General features: G+C 40.0%; 1 protein-coding gene across 1 annotated transcript in view; it reads right to left on the reverse strand.

Annotated features, from left to right (window-relative positions):
- Window positions 1-151: 151 nt before the first annotated feature.
- mtmr14 (myotubularin related protein 14) overlaps window positions 152-24,070 on the reverse strand; it is a 32,162-nt gene continuing 8,243 nt past the window's right edge. The window contains exons 5-19 of the mRNA XM_074671289.1: window positions 21,666-21,726; window positions 21,350-21,472; window positions 20,297-20,370; window positions 19,998-20,068; window positions 19,842-19,916; window positions 19,247-19,313; window positions 17,733-17,818; window positions 17,415-17,491; window positions 14,718-14,754; window positions 12,001-12,071; window positions 11,665-11,723; window positions 6,291-6,423; window positions 5,837-6,013; window positions 5,453-5,659; window positions 152-3,393 (exon numbers count right to left, since the gene is read on the reverse strand). Coding sequence (XP_074527390.1) covers window positions 3,213-3,393; window positions 5,453-5,659; window positions 5,837-6,013; window positions 6,291-6,423; window positions 11,665-11,723; window positions 12,001-12,071; window positions 14,718-14,754; window positions 17,415-17,491; window positions 17,733-17,818; window positions 19,247-19,313; window positions 19,842-19,916; window positions 19,998-20,068; window positions 20,297-20,370; window positions 21,350-21,472; window positions 21,666-21,726 — 1,499 coding nt within the window. The 3' untranslated portion in view covers window positions 152-3,212. The remainder of the gene's footprint in view (window positions 3,394-5,452; window positions 5,660-5,836; window positions 6,014-6,290; window positions 6,424-11,664; window positions 11,724-12,000; window positions 12,072-14,717; window positions 14,755-17,414; window positions 17,492-17,732; window positions 17,819-19,246; window positions 19,314-19,841; window positions 19,917-19,997; window positions 20,069-20,296; window positions 20,371-21,349; window positions 21,473-21,665; window positions 21,727-24,070) is intronic.

Consider the following 24,070-nt stretch of genomic DNA (forward strand, 5'->3'; position numbering starts at 1 on the left):
TGATGATGTCAGGGAGAGTACGTCAATTAGTTATACAGTCTGTGCTAATACTACTACTACTACTACTACTACTACTACTAATACTAAAAGTACTTATAATAATAATAATAATAATAATAACAATAATAACAGCTCAAAGACAAAAGCATGTCAAACTTTGTTTTAATTCAGAGTTGCAACCTGCAGCTCAGGTCACTTCAGTGTCACCTTCCGACCTCCGACATATACAGAAAATAAAACAAAGGAAGAAAAAGATAATTCAATTACTTAAAATCTTTAAATGCATTGCCTGTACAAAGAAAATTCTTTACACAGAGAACATAAAGATGAGTGCAACGCAGCATTTCAACGACTCGTAAAATTTAAAACAAATAAAAACATTATTTGCTGCAATTGAGATAAAAATGAAAAATTCATGCGAAGGTGAAAAAAAAAGCAACAAACCGAGTGAGAAACATTAAGAAGAGTATTTAAAGCACCTCAGGATGAGAACTGTTTGAGACTGACAGTAATGCTGTAGCGAGAGTCTTCTGATTGGCAGCTTGATATGAGAAATCCTCCGCTGGATAGATATAAAAAAAACAAAACAAAACAAAGCTTAAGACCTGGAGGGGAGATGATGTAACAACCGAAACGTCTCAAAAGAGAAAAATATAGGGACAGAAAACTGAAGGAGTATGACAGCTCAGGCAGAGAAATAAAACGTGTAGAGAAATTATGTCTGTGTACAGTCAGAGTTTGACTCAGGATGTGGTTCGTCTCAGCAGAAAGACTTTGATTCAGGGAAAACAGCTTGACTGCAGATATGACAAACACACTGAGAATGCCCCCAATGTCAAACTGACCCAACGTTTCTATTAAAGATTGTAAATCCAGACTCTACAGGATGTCTGTTTGTGTGTTCTTCAATATTTAAGCTGTTTCCTCTTTATGCTTCTTTAACCAAACACATCCTGGTGAAAACTCTGAAGAGAAAAGACATGATCTCTGTATCAACTCACACAGAGTAAACCAACAAAATCCACCAGATTAGACTTTTTAAAAGAAGTGAAAACCTCTGCATCGTACACAGACGAAGATTCCACTTCATTAACCTCTACAGGGTGTCAGTAAGACTCAATAGCTCTAAGTCTGCTCCAGGAATAAGGCTGGTTATCCTGCAGCCACCTGGAGGATAGGGGAGAAAACCCACCAGGCAGTGTTACAGTGTTGATGCTGATAAAGCTCCAGTCTGGCTCTCCACCCAAAGCTCTTAAAGCTATCTCAGAAAAATAAAAAGCAGAAACTGGAGCTGGAGATGTGAATATGTGAATCAGTTAGGCTGATCAAAAAAAAAAGGCACAACCAAAGGTCCTGAGGTTACAGCAGCTGTCAGAACAGTTTTGGAAACCTGACGAGCTCCTTTCAGTCAAAATCCATCAGCAGAAATCTCTGGAGAGAAACGACTCAAAGCGAAGGAAGAGCCGACCGTGATGAGGATCAGGTCTTGTCTTGGTTGTGCGATTTGAGCTGGAGGGAAATCTGAGCAGAGGCAGGAGTCAAGTGGACCATCAAGAAAGAAAGACGTTACGGAGGCATTTGGTTCATTGATTTGCTACCACGACGCTCAGAGCCTTTTGTGCTACCATCGAAGAACAGACTGGACGTCCTCTCAAGTCAAGAATATGAAGATATGACACAGAGAGTAAAAAAAAACACATGAAGATGTGGGCGGTAAGGATGTTCCTGGTCTTCACTGGAAACACAGATAACAATCAGATGTAACAGCAGGATGGCAAAACCTAAACCACTTTAACAGCTAGCTACTGTCTTGATATACTGTTTACAAGTAAACAAATACGTCTACTGAATCAAACACTTCTGAGGGGCTCTCCTGATCAGTTAAGTTTCCATTCAACAGCCAGTGAATCAAAGCAATCAATCTATTTCTAGAGGAGCAAAGAACCGTTATCATGTGCGTTAATGAGCCTTAAGTTGAGTTGTTTAAAAAAAGTTAAACAGGAAGTCGTCTGTGTTTTCTGAACCTAGTTTTACCGTCTTGCTTATTTCCTACAACATCTATGTGACGTACGTCTACGCAAATCATCTACAGATAAAACATTTCTGATTGGATGAATGAGTGAGCTCTTGCCTGACAATATTTTTGATTTCACTTTGTGGGGTGGAGCTTTTAAAGAGTCTCGATGAAGATGACAAAAACTGATGACGCCTTTGATTCTTCAAAAACCAGATGCTCGAGCTGTGAGGTGGTGACTTTGTCATGACCCACGGTAAGGAAAGAAAAAAAAAGGGTGCTTCTGTGGTTAAACTTTTCTCGTAGCCTTTTAACCGTTCTTGGACACTATTGCTCGTGGGTGTACTCGCACAACACTTCAACTAAACTGGTTAGTTTGAAATGTAATGAGACTTTATGACCATGCTGACTGAGTGGCTCCTCTCTAGTATCTGGCACCTTCCATAACTTTCTGACAACCACTCGATTCAAAGACCACAAGCCTATTCCATCTTGAAACATTTCCTGTCTCCTCATCCAGAGCTAGCATTTCAGATCAGCTGTCAACACAGACTGAAATTCATGATCACATCAGGAGATCTGCAGACATGCTGGTAATGACGTGTCAGAACACGGCTAAAACTTCTCACTAGCATCAGAGGAATATGAGCTGCTGGTTTTCTGTCCAACAACATGCACTCCAGTCACAGCATGAAGGAATCGGATCACTGCCTTCAGATCTAGGAGAAAAAAAACAACGACTTGTCTCTGCTGGGATCAATAAAGAGTAGCAGCACAAACATGAGAACCAATAAACACATCACTTCCTGCACACAGGACTGCTCCTGTAAGGAATCTGTGACGTTAGGAAAGTGATGTAAAAATCAAGAGGAAGAGGAATTCTTCAGATTCTGCCTGTTAGAGGTATGAAGCCCATCCACTCAGCCATTTACACTGAACCATCCCTTTTTGATACCACGGCTGAATCCTGACCCACACACAGACTCATTACTGAAGGTTAAAGGTCCAGAGCAAAGCTGCTGAAGCACTTAAAAAAACATCTCCAGACATGAAAATTAAAAAGAAAAACTGAATGGAAATTGAAAAGTAACGCTTCACCCCTGACTGGAACAGAGATGTTTGGCACTTTATTGTACTGAGTCTGGACATTTGGATGGATGGAAGCAGAGGGGAAGTCTGAAGTCACATTGAGCAGGTTTCAGACGATGGCGTTGGTTCCACGGAGGCCGACCCCACGAGCGAACTGCTCCAGCAGGCCGGTGATGGCGCCGGAGGGGCTGGGTGCTGACGACTTGAGACCCACGGTGGAGCTGTAGGCTGCCAGGAAGACTTCCCGCACCGCCTCCAGACGGGCCTGACGCTCAGAGGGGAAGGGACACCTGGGGAGGAGGGAGGAAGGAGGGGGGAGGACACAACAGGGAGGAAGATAAGAGGACAGGAAGATAAAGGTTAAGGGAGGTGAATTACTCTTCTTCTAAAAGCGCAGAGAAATCAGAGGGAAGCAGAACAAATAATTCAGAGAAAAAGAACCAGATAAGTCTGGCTGAGGCGGTTTGGATCCACCCCACAATGTACTCCTGAATTAACCATCACAGGACTCCCCCTGTCATCACTCCTCTTCCTTCCTCCTGCTTTCTCTCATTCCTGTCGAATCAGAACCAGTAGACATTATTTTTCTTATTTTTCTCCGACTGCAAGTGATGCTGGCGGGGCACACTCAATTTGGCAGCCGGATCAAGCAGAAATTAAAATGTCTACCCTGCTGGGAGCGGGGAGTGGGAGGATGAGTCAGAGGGAGAACCCGGTGGAAAATTTGTCTCCCTTGATTCTCATCTTCGTCTCTGGCTTGGTTCAGTGGGGGGACAGAAAGGAGCCACGGAAAATGCGTGCGCCTGACAAGAAGCAATCTCTGCTGAATGAAAATGCAATCCCACGTACAGCTGACTGACAACTGTTTCTGAAGAACCCTGTTCAGGGTGTTTACTGAAAAACTTCAACCTGCTCACTGCTGGAAAAGTAACCAAGAATGGCTTATTGTAAAAGTCACTCTGACATTTACACCTGCCATCCCCTTCATTAGGAACACATGTTCAGCTGCTCGTTAACACAGATTTCTAATCAGCCAATCGTATGGCAGCAACTCAAGGCATTTAGGCATGTAAACATGGTGAAGAAAACCTGGTAGAGCTCGAACTGAGCATCAGAATAGAGAGGAAAGGTGATTCATGAGACTTTGAATGTGGCATGGTTGTTGGTCTAAGTATCTGACAAACTGCTGATCTACTGGGATTTAAACCCACAATCATCTCTAGAGTTTACAGAGAATGGTCCAAAAGGAGAAAATATCCAGTGAGCGGCAGTTCTGTGGGACAAAATGTCTCATTAATGCCAGAGGAGGATGGACGGACTGATGGACCAACCTTGAGGCAGATGGTCTACAGCAGCAGAAGACCACACCGGGTGACCCTCCTGTCAGCTAAGAACAGGAAACTGAGGCTACAATTCACACAGCAACTCAAAAACTGGACAATAGAAGATTGGAAAAACGTTGCCTGGTCTGATGCGTCTGGATTTCTGCTCCACATTCAGATGGTAGAGTCAGAACTTGGCATCAACAACATGAAAGCATGGATCCATCCTGCCTTGTATCAATGGTTCAGGCTGCTGCTGCTGGTGTAATGGTGTGGGGGATATTTTCTTGGCTCACTTTGGGCCCCTTAGTACCAACTGAGCATGGTTTAAAGTCCACAGCCTACCTGAGTATTGTTGCTGACCATGTCCATCCCTTTATGAGCACAGTGTACCCATCTTCTGATGGCTACTTCCAGCAGGATAACGCTCCATGTCATAAAGCTGGAATCATCTCAGACTGGTTTCTTCAACATGACAATGAGTTCACTGTACTCAAATGTCCTCCACAGTCCCCAGATCTCAATCCTATAGAGCACCTTTGGGATGTGGTGGAACGGGAGATTCTCATCATGGATGTTCAGCCGACAAATCTGCAGCAACTGTGTGATGCTATCATGTCAACATGGACCAAACTCTCCGAGGAATGGCTCAAAGACCTTGTTGAATCTATGCTACAAAGGATTAAGGTAGATCTGAAGGGGAAAGGGGTCCAACGTGGGGTACCTATTAAGTATATGTCAAAACATATATTCAACCTCACAGGCAGAATAAGAGTGTTGACATGCTCAACAAAACCAGTATATTCCTGAATGGGGTTCTTTTCCTGTCTGCCCCTTATTAGCTATTTCATGTAGGTGGGTCCTTTAATCATACTTGGTTCAAAGTCTACACAGGTACAGAGAAGACAGTACTCCACACAGGTAGTATAACAAAAACCATCTCTCAGAAAGAAAAATGAAACGGTATTAGTCCCCAGGAAAACTGGACGGAGGGAACATGGTGATCAAGTTGTCCAGGGTTACTTACATTCGCCCACTGGGTCCTTCATCCTGAAAGCTGAAGGGCAGAGGGGAGTCATAGGCAGCAGCAACAGCAGACGACGTGGAGGAGGCCGAGGCCTGAGGTGGAGGGAAATGAGCGTGGTCATGGATGCTACCACAACCTGAAACTATCTGCCAACTGCCGTACTCTGTGGAGACGGAGGACCCTGACCGCGTGTAGTCTGCTGCTAACCTGAGGGAGAAGGACGGATATCACGTTAGCCACGGAAGAGCTGCAGTTTGAGGTCACAGGCTCTAAAACGAAGACGCTCCGCGTCTCTGGTGCTCATCCAAAATTTACTTCCCTGATGCCAAGTGTGTTTTTAAAAAAAGGACGGCACGCAAAGCAGGAGATCGTCAACTCACTCACCGTCTCCCAGGGACAGCCAATGGGCTGCTACCAGTGCGTGTGACTCCTTGTTCTGATTGGTTGGAGGAGGAGGAGCTGGAAGACCTGGCTTCACTGAGTGGATGGGAGAGCTGCTCTTCCAGAGGGATCTGTTTATTCCAAACAACCATCTGAGGAGAGGAGGCTGTGGCTTTCCTCCTGAGGAGAGACGAGTTACATCAACATCCCCAGAGGAGGAGGAGGAGGAGGAACGTATGCAGTGCTGGCATGCTTTAATGAACTTGTACTCACTGACTCACTCTTTTTTTTTTAAATTCAATTACACACACTGATATGATACGATTGGTTAACTTCTATAACAAGGTGTCAAACTCTTAAAACATGGTTCACCAACTTCTAAAATGTGGTTTTAAGGTTTCTCTTTTATAATCGAGCAAATAAACTCAGGTATTTGAGTTTGGGGGACATTACTCACCAGCTGGAGGCCTGGGGTTGGCTGGAGAACGGGTCCACAGTGTCGTTGGTGAGACTGGAGGCTCCACCTGCCTCCTCTGTGATGAGGGAGAACTCGCTGCTGAGACTCGTCACACTGCCACGGTCCCTCAACTCTGAAAGCAAACACACAGCAGGTCTGTGAGTCCAGGTTCTTTTCAAAGTGAACCAAGATAATATAATATAATATAATATTATATAATATTATATAATATAATATAATATAATATTATATTATATTATATTATATTATATTATATTATATTATATTACATTATATTACATTATATTATATTATATTATATTATATTATATTATATTATATATTATAGTTTTTGTTGTTCATGGTTATTATTATTAGGATTACTATTATTATTTTTATTATCACTATAATTATTATTATTATTATTATTATTATTATTATTATTATTATTATTATTATTTATTCATTTATTTCTTTATCTATTTATTTTTCTTTATTCTCATTTATTTTTATTTTTGTTTTTATTTTTTCTCTCTCTTCTTCTTAACTATTGTTATTATTATCCATGTCACAGTAACAATGCAACTTTTTCTAATCATTCAATTAATATTTTCCTCTGTAATAACAAATATCATCAACCACATTTTTAGCACACACAACCACAAAGTTTTGTTGTTCACACCTCACACCTGGTATGTCCCTGTATTGTCTAATTGCACAAATAAAAAATAAAAATTAAAAAAAAAGTGACCCAAGATATGCTCTAAGAGACTGTTGCAGGAAAAACACCAGAGAGAAACCAGGACTGAAGGGTTTGGTTTGACGGCCAAGACTTCTGTAATCAAGAGCATGAAATAGAGACTTTCATCAAGCTGTGGCTTTTCTTACACTTCTTATTTAATAGTCTTCATATTTGAAGTGGACACCACCTTTTCCAAAGTGAGTCTTAAAGCCAATGAGAAGAAACCTGAAACTGCAATCCATCAAAGATCCTGAGAGGGGAGCTGTGCAGGTCGAATAATACTGACTTGTAACCCTTTTCCACTGAACTAGTCCCAGGGCTAGATTTGAGCCAAATTTAGACACCACTTATTTTCTTTTGACCACTAAAGCATTGACTCCATGACAGGAAACCACTTCTTTCTGGGTAACACCAAGAGCTGGAGGCCAAAAGTACCCCACCCCAAATTTTGTTGAGTCTAAAAACAGCCTTAATGAAAAGATAAGAGCAAAATGTTTTCAGACATGTAGGGTTATTGAGCTGTCTAAAAATACTGCCACAGGTTTTATTTATTATTTTATGCAAATGTTTAATAAAATCCTGCAAAAGACTGAGGGAACATGTTCATTTATCATGAAATGTTAATGTTTTTCTCCATATTTAAACCAGCACAAGCAGCAGGGTTCTCCTTATTTCTCTTTTTGTGTCTTCTGAAATTAAAGGAGAAGTTTTTTCCTGCTTAACTCGATGTCTGGCCGTATTCAGCTCTTCTGTAGATAAACAGATCAAATGTGACGAATGGTGGAAGAATAAAGAATATTTCAGCATCATCTGAATGTATGTTGTCTTGTAAAAGAGTAGACCCAAAATACAAGATCTCAAGTTGAGGCAACTGAACTATCACCAGGGCCACCTAAGAGAGAAATGGTTTAGATCGGTACAACCTTCATGGAAAGATACAAAGCTACAGGTTTTTAACTCAGTATCCATGTATGATCACCTCTGACTCCAAAATATTTGATAGAGACTCAAAATTCCATCAGTTCCAACCTGAGACCTTCAAATTGTTCCCCTTGGGCCATGTTTGTGTCTATAAGGTGACAGTGGCAGCCATTGTTATACCATTTGTTTAATATTTCCTTCTCTCTTGAATAAACAGAATTTCCCGGTCATAATCATTGGTTCATGTTTCAGCTGTTAAACTTACAGGCTCTCATAGAGAGTCAGAGGTATGGAAGCCTTTTGGGACTTTTTTTGCTTATTGCATTATCCCTTCTTTCCCCACCCAAGTAGAAATTATTAAAGCTTTATCCTGACACAATAAAATTTCTTCAGACAGATGGTTGAATCATGGTTTTACTATCACACCAAGAAAGCAGAAGAATCTAAATCAAATCATCTTTTTGAGACATCTGTGTGCAACCTGAATACTGAATGGTCTTCCATCAACCCAGGAGAGACTCAGCTCAGAGCGGGAATAATAAAAAGCCATTTAAACCTGTGAAACCTATCAGCTTTGACAAGAAGCAGTACACTTATGGGAATGTCTCCGAAGGCTCGTCTGAAAGTTGAAAGGCTGCACACACAAAGGTTTGTGATGCAACATGTTTTGGATTCAGGCCTTGAAATGTTCTGAGGAGATAAAAGCGCTGTGTTATCACCCGGGGTCTCTCTGCTTTGTCTCTGTATCAGACACTTTCTGGGTTATTCCTCATTGCATCATACCAGAGGCAAGTGACGGGGCTCCCGATGCTGCTGCGAGTGCATCTCAGAAAAGAGTGAAAGTGATTTAACAATGAGGAGTGAGATTTAATGAAACTCAAATACTACAAAACACTTTTCTGCTCAGATTTGTGACTTTTGAACAAAGATGGTTCTAGAAAAGGAGAACATGGACGGCATTTTAAACATCACAGTGTGTCAATGGGACTGTGTGACAAAGAAAACCTATTTCAGTTAAGGGGCGTTCATCTGTTCAATCTGACTCCTTTGGACATTTGACAACAGAGAGAGCATCTGAAATAAAGCACATGTTTTAAAGTGACCAATCATTGAGTCATTCAGACAGAAATCTAAATTCTCTCTAACTGTCCAGTTTAAAGGTAAATGAATCAATCACTGATGAACAGTCACAACATCTGCAGGTAAACTTTGTCAACACAGTAGGATCAAAATACTGACACAAAGTGCCAAGCGCAGAGATGCCATCTGTCATTTGTGCTTATTAACATTCAGGTAGTGGAGCGTTGCTGTATTATGGTAGTGGCTTTTCATATCTACAGTCTGAGCTAGTGGGGTGTGGCATTTTTCAACTGAGACACAATATATGATCAATATTTTGGGCTTAACACAATAAAATAATTGGTGACTGATTTCCCCAATTAGTAACTAGCAGAGGTGACTTTATTTTGGCTAAACACACTTGAGCCATCAGAAAGGATGAGCGATCATTGAAGAAACCCACCCTACTACTGCCTCAACTGATAAGGCACCAACTGCCTGAAGTCCTAAAACTCCAAAGAGTGAAGACTATTGCACAGCTGGGGCCAGAATACCACTGAGGTTATCAAGTGGACACCTCCTGTCCTCCTAAAGTTAGGCCCATGACACCTAAGAGGACAAACAGTTCCCCTCTATGTCAGCTTCATGCATCCATACATAGCAAAAACTGAAATCTTACCAAGTGTTTTTGTCTTATTTTCAGTAGAAAATGTCTTTTTGGGCTTAATCTGAGCCACATTCACCATATGGTCCAGAAAAATATCTTATTTCAAGTTATTTAAAGACAAAAAAACGGGTCTAAAAAGAATCTGCCAATAGAACAAGAGAAAAGTTACTTGTTTTAAAGTATTATTCTAGTTTACAAAAAAAAAATTCCAGCAAATTTCTCTTGTCCCATTGGCCAATTATTTTGTACTTGTTATAAGCAATTCAGACCTCATTTTTGTCTTTAAATAACTTGAAATAAGACGTTTTCTTCTGGACTGATCAGCTGAATGTGGCTCATATTAAGTATAAAAAGACAATTTGTACTTAAAATAAAACAAAACCACTAGATAAGATTCCATTTTTTGCAGTGTATCTATCTGCCGAACACCCCATTTGACCCAACTCAGTCAGCATTGCCACTTTCAAAGTACATGTGAGCTCCAGGATGTGACAACACTGACACTATCTACGCTACCCTTGGCTGCACTGAATCCCCAAACCCCGCAAGAAGAGGAAGAGTCTGTTTCATGAAGTTAGAGAGAAGACAGAGATGGACAAGGCGAAGGTCTAAGCTAGAAATCATCCCAAGTCGGGGCTGGGCTCTGCTCTGCCTCCTGAATAGAGAACAGGAAGATAAAAGAAGGTGTGTTGAAATGTGTTTTTTTTCTGTGGTTGTGGACCACAACTTTTAATTACTTTAATTACTTTTACTAATTTTCTTTTTCACCAACTCATCTTAACCACTTTGTCTCACTTTTACTTTAATGTATTTCGCAAACTCTGTCCATTTGCTCCCAATTCCCCCATGAAGTTAATTACCTCCGCCAAGGACGTTCTGTTTTTGGAAGAGTTTGTCCGTCTGTCTGTTTGTTTGTCTGTAAACAATATAACTCAAAATCTAACGAATGGATCTTGGTGAAATTTTCAGGAAATGTTCAAAATGGGATAAGGAAGAAGTGATTACATTTTGGAGGTGATCTGGATCACTGTCTGGATCCTGGATTTTTTTTTAAGGATTCTTAATCACTGTGAGATAGGGTCGTTTATATGTGCATATAACTCCACGATAAATGGTCGGATTGCTTTGCAAAACAATACAAGACAAGGTCACATAATTTCTGACAGATATAAAAGTACGATCCAGATCCTGGCAATATTCTGGAGATTAAGATTTTGAATATGAAATATGTACTGGGTCAACCTAATTTTCAACACCGTCAGGAACAAATAATCGTACAAACCTGCAACTAACACCAAATTGTAGCAGACAGTCTGCTTAAAGGGAGTATAACATTAAAGTAGGACTAAAGTGTTGGTGCCAATCATGCTTGGTGGACGTCTGTGCTCTCTGAGCGCTTTTCTAGTTCTTCCTCAGACTAAAAGCACACGTCCCTTCTATAAACTGTCCATTTTTTTGTGGAGACCTGAAATGTGCAGTATGACAATGTTCCTTTCCTTTCCTACAGTTGCTAAAAATCTCTCTCTGGCACATTCATCATCAACATTAAAATAGATTTAAACAGCAGCTTAACCTTTTTCACCACATTTTCTTTGTGACTGCAGGACAGGAAACTTACAGAGAAGAGGAGCAATTGTGTCATTCAAATTTAGCAGAAATGCAGCCTGGGTTACCACTTGGGGCCCTCACTACAAGTTGTTAATCATTTAATCCTTTCGTCAATTTGCTACTATTATAATCCACTGTAGTTTAATCACTTTTTGGTGTCTGGTGTTATTAGCTCCAACAACCTGAAACCAGCGATAAGGAGCAGATTTCTCAACAGTTACACCAAGAGGCTCAGCTGTTGACAACATAATGATACAAACTGATTTAATAGTTAAAATCAACATTGTGAAATGTGTCTGTACATCTCTCAGAGCTCTACGTCTCCTGTATGTAGGCCTGAGCAGAGGGAGGGATGTGTGAGGCACGACATGACTTACTTAACTGGCAGAGGTCCTCCACAGTGAAATCACTGTCTTTGAAGTGGGAGTTCTTCCTTCTGAAAAAAGATGAAAATAACATCTGAGATCAAAAGCAGAGAAAGGCTCCAGAAGCTGGTGATTCATGCAGTTATTCATCTACTGTATGAGTGTTACTATACAGCTGCAGCAACAGCTAGACGAGGCTTAATGATCATTTTTTCTGACAATAGGGAGGAGAACATGACAGAAAGAAGGGTGAAAGACATAAATAAAGAGAGAACACAGAAAGAAAAATCAGACTGTACTAAAAAGAACATGAAACAGGACAAATAAGAAGAGCAAAGCGTGGCATACCTCTGTTTTTTAACAGCAGAGAACTTCTCTGAGACAATGTGCTTCAAAAAATTGAAGCAAAAAAAGAAAATCTGGAGGAGAAAAACACAGTTTTTGTTTTTGTTCTTTTATATAAAAGAGATTCAACAATTCAATTTCCAACAATCTTACAGTAAAACAGCAACCAACAGCTATGGTCAAGCATCCAACCCACATGAGTTTATTGCAGGTGGATACAACAAGAGGGTGGGTGGTCCCCAGAGCGAAATATCAACAAGAACATAACAGCCCTTCAGCTACAGATTTCAACTGAAATATTTCCCACCAGCACGGGCAAATAAACAGAGATCACAGTGAAACAAACAAAAGAAGAGTGATCTCTGTATCAAAGTATCAAAGCCATGTCGAAAATTTCAACAGAAAGTCTTTAAAATGGAACAAACATTTCACAAAGTGTTTTATGTGAAAATGGAACTTGTGTTTTGCTGATTCATTATTTGCTTCTTTTTTCAGGATCCGAAAAACTTTAACTTCCTATTTGCTGGGAAGAAATCAATTTTTCATTTCTTCGTCTTTTATTTGAAATCAGACCAGTCCCTACAAATTTATTTTCATCCCAAACACGTTCTGACAGGAAAATTAGTTATTGATATCCAAAAGTGATGACTACACTGCTGTGATAAAGACGGCCTGTCTGTGATCAGGAGATGAACCCAGACACGTGAATGACATTAAGCAATAAAAGGAGGAAAATCTATCCCCAGTCCCACAGTGCAAACACACCCATATATTCACATTCAGCCACATTTAGCATACAATCCAAGGTAATGTGAAACGATTATCTCTTTTTTTTTAACTACTTTAAATGTACAGCACATGAGTGGGATGTCCCAGATAGACAAAATCCGATCCATGGAGGTTCCACCCTGCATTGTCAAAGAGTCTGCTGGAGGAGTCCATGAATCTCAATATCCTCTCTAAATCCTGAGCCCTAAGCCCCGAGCTCTTGGGGACTTACTTGATGTCACCTGGAAGGTGATGGAGTGCATAAGGCTGAGAGGGCTCAAAATGGTAATAATAAAATGGTATAACTGGGGATGGGACAGTACTTTGCCACTTTTTCCATAACCTGCAGGTTAGCATCAAGCTGCAACCTCTGGTCCAAAAATATGAGAGAATGCTGAAGTGCTAAAATCTGCTGTTTCTCAAGTGTGTGCTTGAGGCTGGCTCCAGAAGTACCAGGAGTCACAAACACACCAAACCAAAAAAGATGTTTTAAAAGCCGATATAAACATATTTACAGCCTGGAGCCCTTGTTTTGAAAGCTAAATAAATGTTCAGAGGACTGGACACGACTTGTTGTAATAGATTTCTTTTAGTTGCTCAGAAATTGCTCTGTTTCACAAAAATGTGATAAATATATATTTATTTAACAATCGGCCTGAATATCAAATTGGAAAAATCGGCTATGCATATCGGCATCGGCTGCCCAAATTTGGAAAGCATCGGCATCGGCCCCCAAAAAACCCATATCGGTCGACCTCTTATTGTATGACTATAAAAATTCTAAATATCTTAATCGGATGCACCAGTATGATTCTGGTATCAGCTATCAATCTGTTATAGACTCAAAAAGTTCACTTTTATATCTGTGGCAAAGAGCTGATGGATGGAGGAGATCTATTCAGCTCAGCCCAGTTATCTTCAAACTATGCATTTCTGTTAGGTAGAGCTAAAATATCACGGAAGAAGATAACTACAGCAGTCCAGAAGTCTGAGGATACTCCACACTTGATCAGCCAACATCTCTGACTGCAACTTGCAACATGTGCCAGTTTAATTCCTCGCTTATCCACTGTTGAAGTTTAACCTAATGGTGTTTGGATCCATTCACCCCTAATTCATTTTGCTATGTATAAAGACATGTATGTATCAATTTAAGTTTGTTAAGTCTATTTCATTCATTTCAGGTAGCCTTTTCTTTCAAAAGAGTCATCATTGGCTGTACCTGCTGTGTGTCTCCAATTTTTTTAAATTCACGTTAAGATGTTTGTTCACCCATGGTTGCAGGCTTTCTTTGGAAATCCCATGCTTTATGTCAGATTGCTGGGTATTGTCCTAATATCAAGTCTGCAAAACTGTCCACTTATATAGAGGGTGAATAAAGGGCTCAAATTTATGTGTGAGGTCCCTCACACACTGTATGATCCAACAGTGGGCCAGTCCAAAGCCCTTACACACTTATCAGGACTCATGTTAAAGGTCAGTGAGTGAGTGACACAGCGGGCATTGAGATTTGGCCCATGTCTCATCAGGCCAGGGCTGTTTTAAGGCAGGTGGTCATAACATTATGCCAGGTAAGTGTGTCTCAGTGAGAGAAAAGCTCCTTTGTTATGATGTGATATGAAGTACTAACTGAATCATGAAAAATTAAAACTAAGTCCACACGACGTCCCTGTGTGGTTAACATGCTGCTAACAAAAACAGCCGACTCAGCTCAGTACTACCAATGTAACACAACAGTTTGCACTTTAAAAAGTAAAGTCTGTAGATTGTTGTATGTACTTAACAGCATGTTGACCCCCACAATCTTAAATCTACTTTTTCATATAGGGATGATGGATGAGTTATTCCTTACTCCTACAAAAAACTAAAACAAAAACCCAGAAGATCCACATCCCTGTAAAAACATATCACACTCACAGAACAAATAAAATATCCGTCAGAGATAAACTCACCTCCTCCCCTTTGGAGAGTCGATCTGGCAGCATGTGACTGCAAACAGATAAAGAAGAAGAATAGAGCCGTGTTTTATTCTTGTTTCCACATCCTCACAAACTCTAAGAATCAAATCCTTTAATCCTGTATTAATTAAATTCAAACTGAAAGAGTTTTGTGCGAGTGCTTTGAAAATGGATCTAATAATGATTAAAAACACTGCAGCCTCCAACTACTGAAGACTTTCAGCAGATCTCTTTGATGTCCTATTCTGTCGCACTCTCCTCTTTTAGTGTTTCTATGAGCGGTACATTAATAAGAGAAAAGGTTTGTTTCCATGACACTATGCTTTGCTTTCCTTGAACACGGTGGGAACACTTTGATAACTAGAAATTCAAGGAGTACAACTACAGACTCCACTTGACTCTCCACAGAGAGAGGATTATTATTTAAAAGCATTCGACCACAAGCCTCAAATCCTCTTCCTTTGGCAGCCAACTTTGGAAAAAAATACACAATAACACTATGGTAGTGACAAAAACTCAGTCAACATTAACTGTAATGATTCAGTTTATGTAACTGTAACTTTATAGTGCCTGTCAGCAAATATATGAATGATCAGATGAAAGATGATAAAGATAGCAGGTTCAATTCATTTTATCTGGTCTGACTCAGGGAGGTTATCAAGACAGGTCAGTGCAACACAGTCTGGTTTGGCTGTAGCACAAGTATCAAAATATTTTTACTTTTAGTAAAGCAAGAAGTATTCAAAATGTGCCTAGTCCATCAAAATCAGTTTTTGAGTTGCTGCTAAAATGTGTACGCTACATCTGCTCAACTTGTCTGCCTCTGCTCAAGAGAAAAAATCAGGATGTATGAGGACATATTTAAGTGTAAACAGTTTGTTTATTTTACACATTTATGATTTGCTGAGCTTGTTTTTAGTTATTTAAAGATGCTATGAGGAGGATCTGTTTTAACAAGGGGTGGGTACCGAATTACGTGACTTTAAAGGTACCAACCAAATTCTGCCAAAAGTACTGGGTACCGATTCATGTAAAATCAAAAGGTACCATGTTAGGGTACCTAATGCATCCCTGTGACTGTGAGGGAGTGGAAGAGTAGGTGATTTTCCATGCTGGACATGAACACAGCTTTGCAAGTTTATATATTGAAGAATAAAATGTTAAATTAAAAAGAATGTATCTTTTTTGCCAAACAAATTGATATTTATTACCACATAAACACACACAAAAATACTAAAAATTGGTACAGTTGAGTACCGTTACCAATTGCCAGGTACCAGGAATCCGGTACCGTATCGTTTCAAATGTGAAAGGTATCCATCCCTAGTTTTAATTGCACTCCCTTGCCACCTTTTGGCCCGGAGTCTCACGTACACTGTCGTTAATTACTTTTAGCAAAGTGTGTTTGTTTTGGAATTAAATGGAGATCGGATCAAAACTTTTTTTTTTTGTTCCAGACAACTTTTTACTGGATACAATGTGCTGAGGTAAGGTATTTATCAATACAGTTGTAGTGCTATGGTTTGAAACGTGACATCAAGCAAACGTTGTAGCAGCCGGCTATATGTAGTGTCATCGGCAGCCCAGTGCTCCCACATATCTGTCGGCTAACTTGACAACAGGTAAACACTGTCCGTTTGTAAGTAGTTTAGTAGATGTTTATATTTAGCATCGCTGACAGCCTGGTGCTCTAAGACATGTCTGTAATGTGTAACGTTAGTGAATCCTGGTTATGTCCTGTCAGTCATCCACCAATCAGAACTAACGTAACCTCACTCTTCATTTTATTGATAGACTCTCAAGTTTGAACAGACCACTGCAGAATAACTGCTGACTGTGGGTTGGAATAAACATTATCACTAACAGCTTAGCTCCAGTGTTCGCCTTAAGCTTGAACTGTGTCTCTCTCTTCTATTTATCTTCCTTCTCCTCTTCTGTCCTTTTTCTGTCTGACAGAGTCAGACCAGTGTCCACCATCGCTACAAAGTTAGTCATAGATATCGTTTTCAGCAGGGAAAAATGCTAAGAAGTAGCAATTTAAAATGACCTGTAGCCAGTAATGTTGGTGCTGATAATCTCATTATAAAGTGTGGATTACGATCAGACATATATCTAGAAGGAAGACTTTTTAAAGATCCCCTTTAAACTCCACACAGACCCTTTAATGTATATTTATTGTAATGAAACATCACCTCATAAACATCCTGAGGTGTTAATATGATTCTATTTTGACTGTCTAGGTTCTTAAGCTCCACATTTTATTCATCTCTCTCTCAATCCTTATTGAGCCTGCTGTTGTATAATTCTATCAGCTATGCAGTCAGGCCATTTTTTCCCAGACGGTCTCTGATCAGCTGAAATTCAGGAGATCTCTGGTGATTAACAAAGGAAAACCCCAAGAGAGAGCAGAAATGTGGAGAGTGGGAGGATCAAAGACGTGGTCAAGAGCAAAGCCAGAGGCGCCGTTCTGGCCTCTCCTCCCTCTCTGCCCTCAGCGCTTCATTAACCAGTCGCTTTTCAATAATGCATGACCTACAAGAGCGCTACATCTCCAACTGGAGGGTGGCTAGACAGAGCAGATGCACCTCTGGTGTCTGCGCGTTTTCCAGCAAGACGTATTACAGTGTGTAAGTTAAAGTTCACAAGAAGTCATGAAATAATGATTTTTGTGATGTAACTGGATATTTTTACCCAAAGAGGAACCAATCATAGGCGATGGTAAGATAGAGGATCTCTGCTGGCTCCAGGCTGGCATGTACGGCTCCGTCCTGTTAGGATGACATGGCTGGGGTCAAACATCTGAAATATCACTGTCGAATAAACCAATTATAATAGTCTGTGGGTCAGTCAGATCATCTGATCAGAAAAGGCTCACTGTATATATCCTGAGAAAGTCAAACTAGTTTGAGCCCTTTATTAATGTAAATAAAGAAGATTAATTCAAGTCCACCTTTCAAAACTAAATGATGATGTTATGTGTCAGGTGGCTTGTGAAAAAAGTGAACTTACTGCCCAAAGAGAGAGCCTGAGGAGGGAAACAAAGAGAGGCGTTCGGTCCCAGCCTGATATGCAGTGCACCAGGAGGCCGCTCTCATCTGGAACAACAACAATACAAGAAAGCTTCAAGACCAACTTTGACACTTTAAAGAGCTGTGTGTTAACACGTGGAGACTCTAAATGCATGAATTCCAAATTAAGTGTTCTGGATGAAAATCTCACTATTGGTACACCAAATAATAAACAAATATGCTCAGAGACACAGAAGAAACACAAACATGAACTATGATAATAATTATTGAAACATTATAATCTGATTATAAACTAAATCACTACTTTTATTCAGAGGGATCAGATTTTTTGGCATCTTCTTTAACATGTTTCAAACAGCAGACCTGTCACTTGTAATATATCACACGCGCTGATGTGTCAGCCGCAGTAGTAGTAGTAGTAACTAGCCCCTGTTAAGCTACATTATGTAATAAAGCCCTAATATGTAATAATGTAATAAATTTTATCTTTATTATGTAATAACGCTGCATTTTGTAACAATACGCCACATTTTGTAAAAAAAATCTTGAATACAATTTGTTCTAAACTTTGCCACATAATGTAATAATTTCTTAGTTATTCCATGAGGGAGCCCGCATTTTGTAATAAGTGATGCAATATGTAAGAACTTATTACATGATGCGGCAAAGAAATTCATTAAAAAATGCGGCAGAGTGTTACAAAATTCAGCGTTATTACACAATGAAGTGAACTTTTATTACATTATTACATGTTGTGCGTTATTACATAATGTGGCGTTAGAAGCCCCCAGTCAGACCCTCTCTCCAACTCACTTTACCTCTGTCTTTGAGGGAGAAATTCTTAGTTTTAAACTCGTGAACACTTCTCTACTTTCACCATCTAGCCACCCTTTTGTAATTTTCTCTGAACACTGTTAAAGACAGAGTAGAAATGAGAAGCTTGTGATGAAGTGACCTCTGTCTGCTGTTTTACTAGTGACCAACAGGGGGCAACTTGGATGGTACTTACATATATTTACTTTATAACATTTTCTCCAGTGGGGTTTTTGTAATTGAGTACCTCAGCATGATGTGTATTTAGAGCAATTCTGCCCAATCTAAAGTTAACAAACTGACAAAGTGTATCAAACTTTAGGTCTTGTGACCTGCAACTGACGACCTGCACACAAGGTGACCAGTAAAGTGTCTGATCAAAAATGTGTTCTTCCAAAAGTGATTTCTGGCTGATTATTTGATTATCTGATTATTTGGCAAAATAATAACAACGAGCCTTGGTGTTTTTTTTCTCATAATAAAAAGTGTATCAAAGTCAGGTCTAGTGGTCTGGTTTTGCACCCCATGAGGCAAGCCCTTAGGCTCAAATCCAAACCCCCAAAATGACTTAAATAAAAGGAAAAAGTGCACCGGCCTTTGATTTTAGCAACATTAACTCACAGCAACTTGACAAAAAGGGATTTGATCCCCTTTCTACTCGTTGAACCGGTGACCACTCACCATCACTGTTGATGATGTGGAGCAGCAGCTTCAGGTAGTTCTGGGTCTGGTCCACCAGGTCCCATGACTTAACACAGAAACACACACAGTCATAGATTACATGCAATGAACAGCTTTAACAAAAAGGTTATTTAGATATTACTGTCGTGTCAGAGTACAGGATCAGTGACGTGATGCTTTGAAAAGTTTTGCATACTTGCATTTTAACTGTGTTACAATTTGATTTTGCCCCAACAACCAGGAAAACACATCAGACTGTAAATACCAAAAAAAGGTATTCCAACTAGTGTTTGACCGTATGAGGCATTAAAAACCAATTCTCTTTACATGCATAGCAGCCTTGTATTTATCTTTCAATGTGCATTACTTAATGTGGTGTTAAGCATCAGAGTTCAGGATGTTGAAAGCCAAATTGTGACTATTTTGCAAGAACTCATAAATAATGAGCAAAACACTTTGCTGGTTGGACAACAGATGGCACTAAACCACCACAAATGTTTCAGAGAGGAAGAAACGGTAATGTGTCTACAGCTGACAGAGGAGGAGAGACAGAGGAGGAGAGACAGAGGAGGAGAGACAGAGGAGGAGAGGCTACCTGGTACCGAGTCCAGTCAATATCCAAGTTTTGAGTAAAGCACAAAGGGATTGTCAAAGGAGCATCCACATAGTCCTGCAAAACACACAGTTATATCACATGTACAAAACAAATCTATCCCACTGATCATCAACACAGTGATCACAGAGTCTGTACCTGATTCCAGTTAAACACCAGACCCTCTGCTGTGTAGTCTCTGTCTTTGTAGTCCTTAAAAAACTCACACCCTGGAAGAAGAACAGGAATTTAACACATTTTATTTGTTGTTTGTACAATTTATATGAAAGAAAACTCCATGTCATTCACAATAGTTGTTTTTTTCAATAACTTAAAACAGATCTTTGTTCCAGATATGCCGTCTCTCCCTTTTTCTTATTTATTGACAGTATAAAGTACCAGCACTGTCCGAGTCACTCACCTGTGTGAATAAAAATACAGGGAGACAGGAAGTTTACCTGGGTAAGGCACAGAGAGCAGGGTAAAGTCTGCATAGCGTTGGGCCTTGTCCGCCTTCTCAGAGGACGTCACACTGCAGAGACACAGACAGAAAGAGAAATTAGAGACACAACACTGGATCGAGCCGGGAGGGTACTTGAGACTCTGCCACTTTGCCCTCTGATTGGATCAGTTCCATCTTCCATTTCCAAAACAAGATTACCACAGTAGTCTTGATTCTGTCACTGAGCATGCTCAGGGTGTTTCCACTGGGTTGAGATATTTGTGGTTAAAACAAAGCTCTGCAGAGCTGGGTGGGGCTAAGCCTGGGTGGGTTATTCATGCACATCAGTGACTGTGAGAAGTATCTGAACCAAGGTTTGATGGAAAAGAAAAACAAAATGTTCACAAAACAGATGTTCCAGGTAGAAAAGATTTATTTTTCATGCCAACTCAGAAGCTTTCTATGTTAAATGTTATGGTCTTATTGTTATTCGCTCAATCAATTCCATAGCTTCCTAAACAAAATCTCACGAAGGCCCTTCCACAATGCTGTATCCTTCTTAACCTTCCTTTCTGAAGGAAACTAGTGTTCTTAAGTAATGAAACTAAACAACTGACTCCCTAAAAATTAAACAAAGATGTTACAGAAAGAAAAAGACTCTTTCATCAGTCCATCAGGTATAAACAGTATGGCACTGTGGCTGTTTAAAAAAAGAAACTGTGTGGTAGACTGGAAGAAACTGTCTGCATGTGCCTGTGGGCTGACTAATCCCAACTAGACCACCAGTAACAACTCCAGTGGTATCCTCCAAAATAGCAGCAAAGATGTGACACTGATTACTGAGCTCTACAGTGAACAACCAAAGCTGGCTAAAATTGGACTAATTCAAAAAGCCTCCCCAGCCACACTGCCTACGCACATCTCTTAACTTAATTTAGGCAGAATCTGTAAAGCTCTGAAGTCAAACATCTCTGTGCTGAGTAGATGGCCATGTGCCTCTAATAAGGTTTCTTTATCTGCTGAAAACAGTGACCTTAATAACAGCCAGAGTGTGGGTGATGATTCTTACTTCAGGCCAAACTTAACCTTCTTGTTTTCCACCATCAGGTCACAGATGTAGCGAACCGAGAGGTAACGTAGCAGCTTAATGTCGTGGCCCCGGACCTTGTCAAAGAGCTGGGAGTCCCCGTTCCTGAGGAGGAGAAGGTGGGAAGAAAGGATGATGTGCTGTGATGAGCTCAGAACATATTACTGGTCTCTGCTTCATCAGCGCTCATTCCCCGTTGTGTTCAAGTGCTGTCACAAGTTACTGGTTTCACATACTGATGTAACCGTAGGAAAGACCAGAGTCTGATGTTTCTAAATCTAGAGCATAATGTGATTACCTGACTGCGCTGTCATCCTCTGGAACCTCCTCGGACTCTGTCCACGTGTCGTCAGTGCCCCCTGAAAAACAGCAGCGCACAGGATGAATATTCTCACTGAGGAGGTACAGAAGACAGCCTGACTAATGTTTCTGAGAATATGAGCTTACTGTGTTGGTTTCTGAGCTAAAAACAATATTATATCCAGACAATAAAACCAGATACATTAGAAAAAACTGAAACCTTAGCAAGTGATTTTGTCTTATTTTCAGTGGAAAATGTCTTGTTGTACTTAACATGACTCACATTTACCTAGCCAGTCCAGAAAAATGTCCTGTTTCAAGTTATTTAAAGACATAAATGAGGTCTGACTTGCTTGTAACAAGTTCAAAAAAATCTGCCAATGGAACAAGGGAAAAGTTGCTTGTATTAAGACATTATTCTAGTTTAGCGGTTAGTGGTGCAACGGATCACAAAACTCACGGATTGGAACATTTTTCGGATCAGCAAAAAAAAATAAAAATAAAAATGAAAAAATAAACAAGTTTTGTCCGTTTATTAAACACTTTAATTATTAAATCAAATATATAAAAGTAGTGCACAAGGCATATCTTCTTTATAACATAGTTATTAATGAAAAACAATGTAAAGTGCAATATATAGGCATATATCCTTCCTTTAAAATTTAGCAATGAACCAAAAATCAACTTAAAGTGCAACAGCAACATAAAAAGGCATATCTCCTTTTAATATTGGTTGAAAGACCATGAATAAAATAGAAATCAAAGGTAAACATTAGAAGACATCTTCCTTGAAACAAGGAGATTGAAAGAACCTGAGCTTATAATTTCAGATTTTTTTTCAAAAAGACATGCCAGATATAAACAAACAGACATAAACAATATGGGAATGGAATGCAAAGTGTACGGCAGGTCGTCCTCGCTCTCATAATCACTCATCTTTACGTTGTTATTGCATAATTCGTCCTGGCAGACTGCCTGCGTTTGTTTATATCTGGCACGCCGCGTGCGCAGACTGATACACTAAGTGGCGAGCACCTCGTAGCCAGCTGTGGCTCTGCAGCGGAGGTAGCGCTGTTTTACGACACGATGAGAACTAGAGCCTTATTTAACGGTGTTTTTGTGTGAAAGTAACGCGCTGAAAATTCTCTAAATAAAGCGTGAATGCAGACAGATATCAGGTTTTTTCGGTGGGAGTCTGTTTATCCGTGTTTTTGGTCAAGTTAAATATGGCCCCGTCTGAGTGCAGAGGAAACCGGCTGACGAGCAGGGAGGGGGTCTTTGGTGCGAGCGCCCTGGGCTTCTGCTGCACAAAAACACTGCTGTAGGGGTAATTTCTGCCCTAAACCTTGTGATAGGACCCAACTTGTTCCATCCCGGAGAATCACTTTAGGCACGGCACGGTGTGCATGGCCAGTGTGTCACGAGGCATTCAAGCTCCTCCTCTCCTCCGCTTGCCATGTCTGCACACCTCCCTCCTCTGCTCGTCAAAAGATGTGTGCGGACGATCACACAGCTTTTTTCAGAAATCAATCCGCGGGTCACGTGCGTGCCAAACCGATTACGTTGATCCGAAAGGATCACGGATCAATGATGAATGATGATCCGTTGCACCACTATTAGCGGTGCACCAATCACAATTTTCTGGCTAATCACTGATTACCGATCTTTAAAAAGCCTGGCCTGCTGATATCGATTTTTATTTTCTTTTTTATAACTGACAGCAATCTAATTTTATTGAAAATCATTGAACAATATCTGTGAAACAATAAAATCTTTATGTTTTAACTTAAAAAAACAATAAAGTGTCCTGAGTTTTAGAGCAAAAAGCAACAATGGCTGGCTGTCAGACCTTTCCAGAGGAATATAAGATCAGTTTCATATGTAAGGATGGGCCGATCACCAATCACCGATCCCTGATCACCGATCGATCGGTGTCTGTCTATTCTAGTTTCAAGTAAATTCTCGACAATATTTTACTTGTTCTATTGGCACATTTTTTTTACTCCTTACAAGACATTCAGACCTCATTTTTTGTTCTTAAATAACTTAAAACAAGATATTTTTCTGGACTGGTCAGGTCAATGTGGCTCATATTAAGTATAACCAGACAATTTTTACTTAAAATAAGACAAGAAAACTTAATGAGATTTCTTTTTTTTTTTTTGCAGTTCAACAAACAAACTACAAATGTGTTGAGCTCCAGATGAACTTTTCACTTCTCTCACAGCTGAACACGTCATCTTTCTGTCAGTAATGTGCACCTAAAGCACTTTATAGCACCGTTATCTGAATTCATCAAAATAAACACAAACACTGCAACTCTGACTAAGCAACACAAGCTCGGCTCAGCATGATGTTGTTTTTGTTGTGAAGACTGCACTTTCCGTTGACATTTATCTCTTC

This window comes from Halichoeres trimaculatus, unplaced genomic scaffold (genome assembly GCF_033239565.1).
Source record: "Halichoeres trimaculatus isolate MK-OKI-2021-1 unplaced genomic scaffold, fHalTri1.1 fHalTri1_scaffold_1, whole genome shotgun sequence".
Taxonomy (NCBI): Eukaryota; Metazoa; Chordata; class Actinopteri; order Labriformes; family Labridae; genus Halichoeres; species Halichoeres trimaculatus.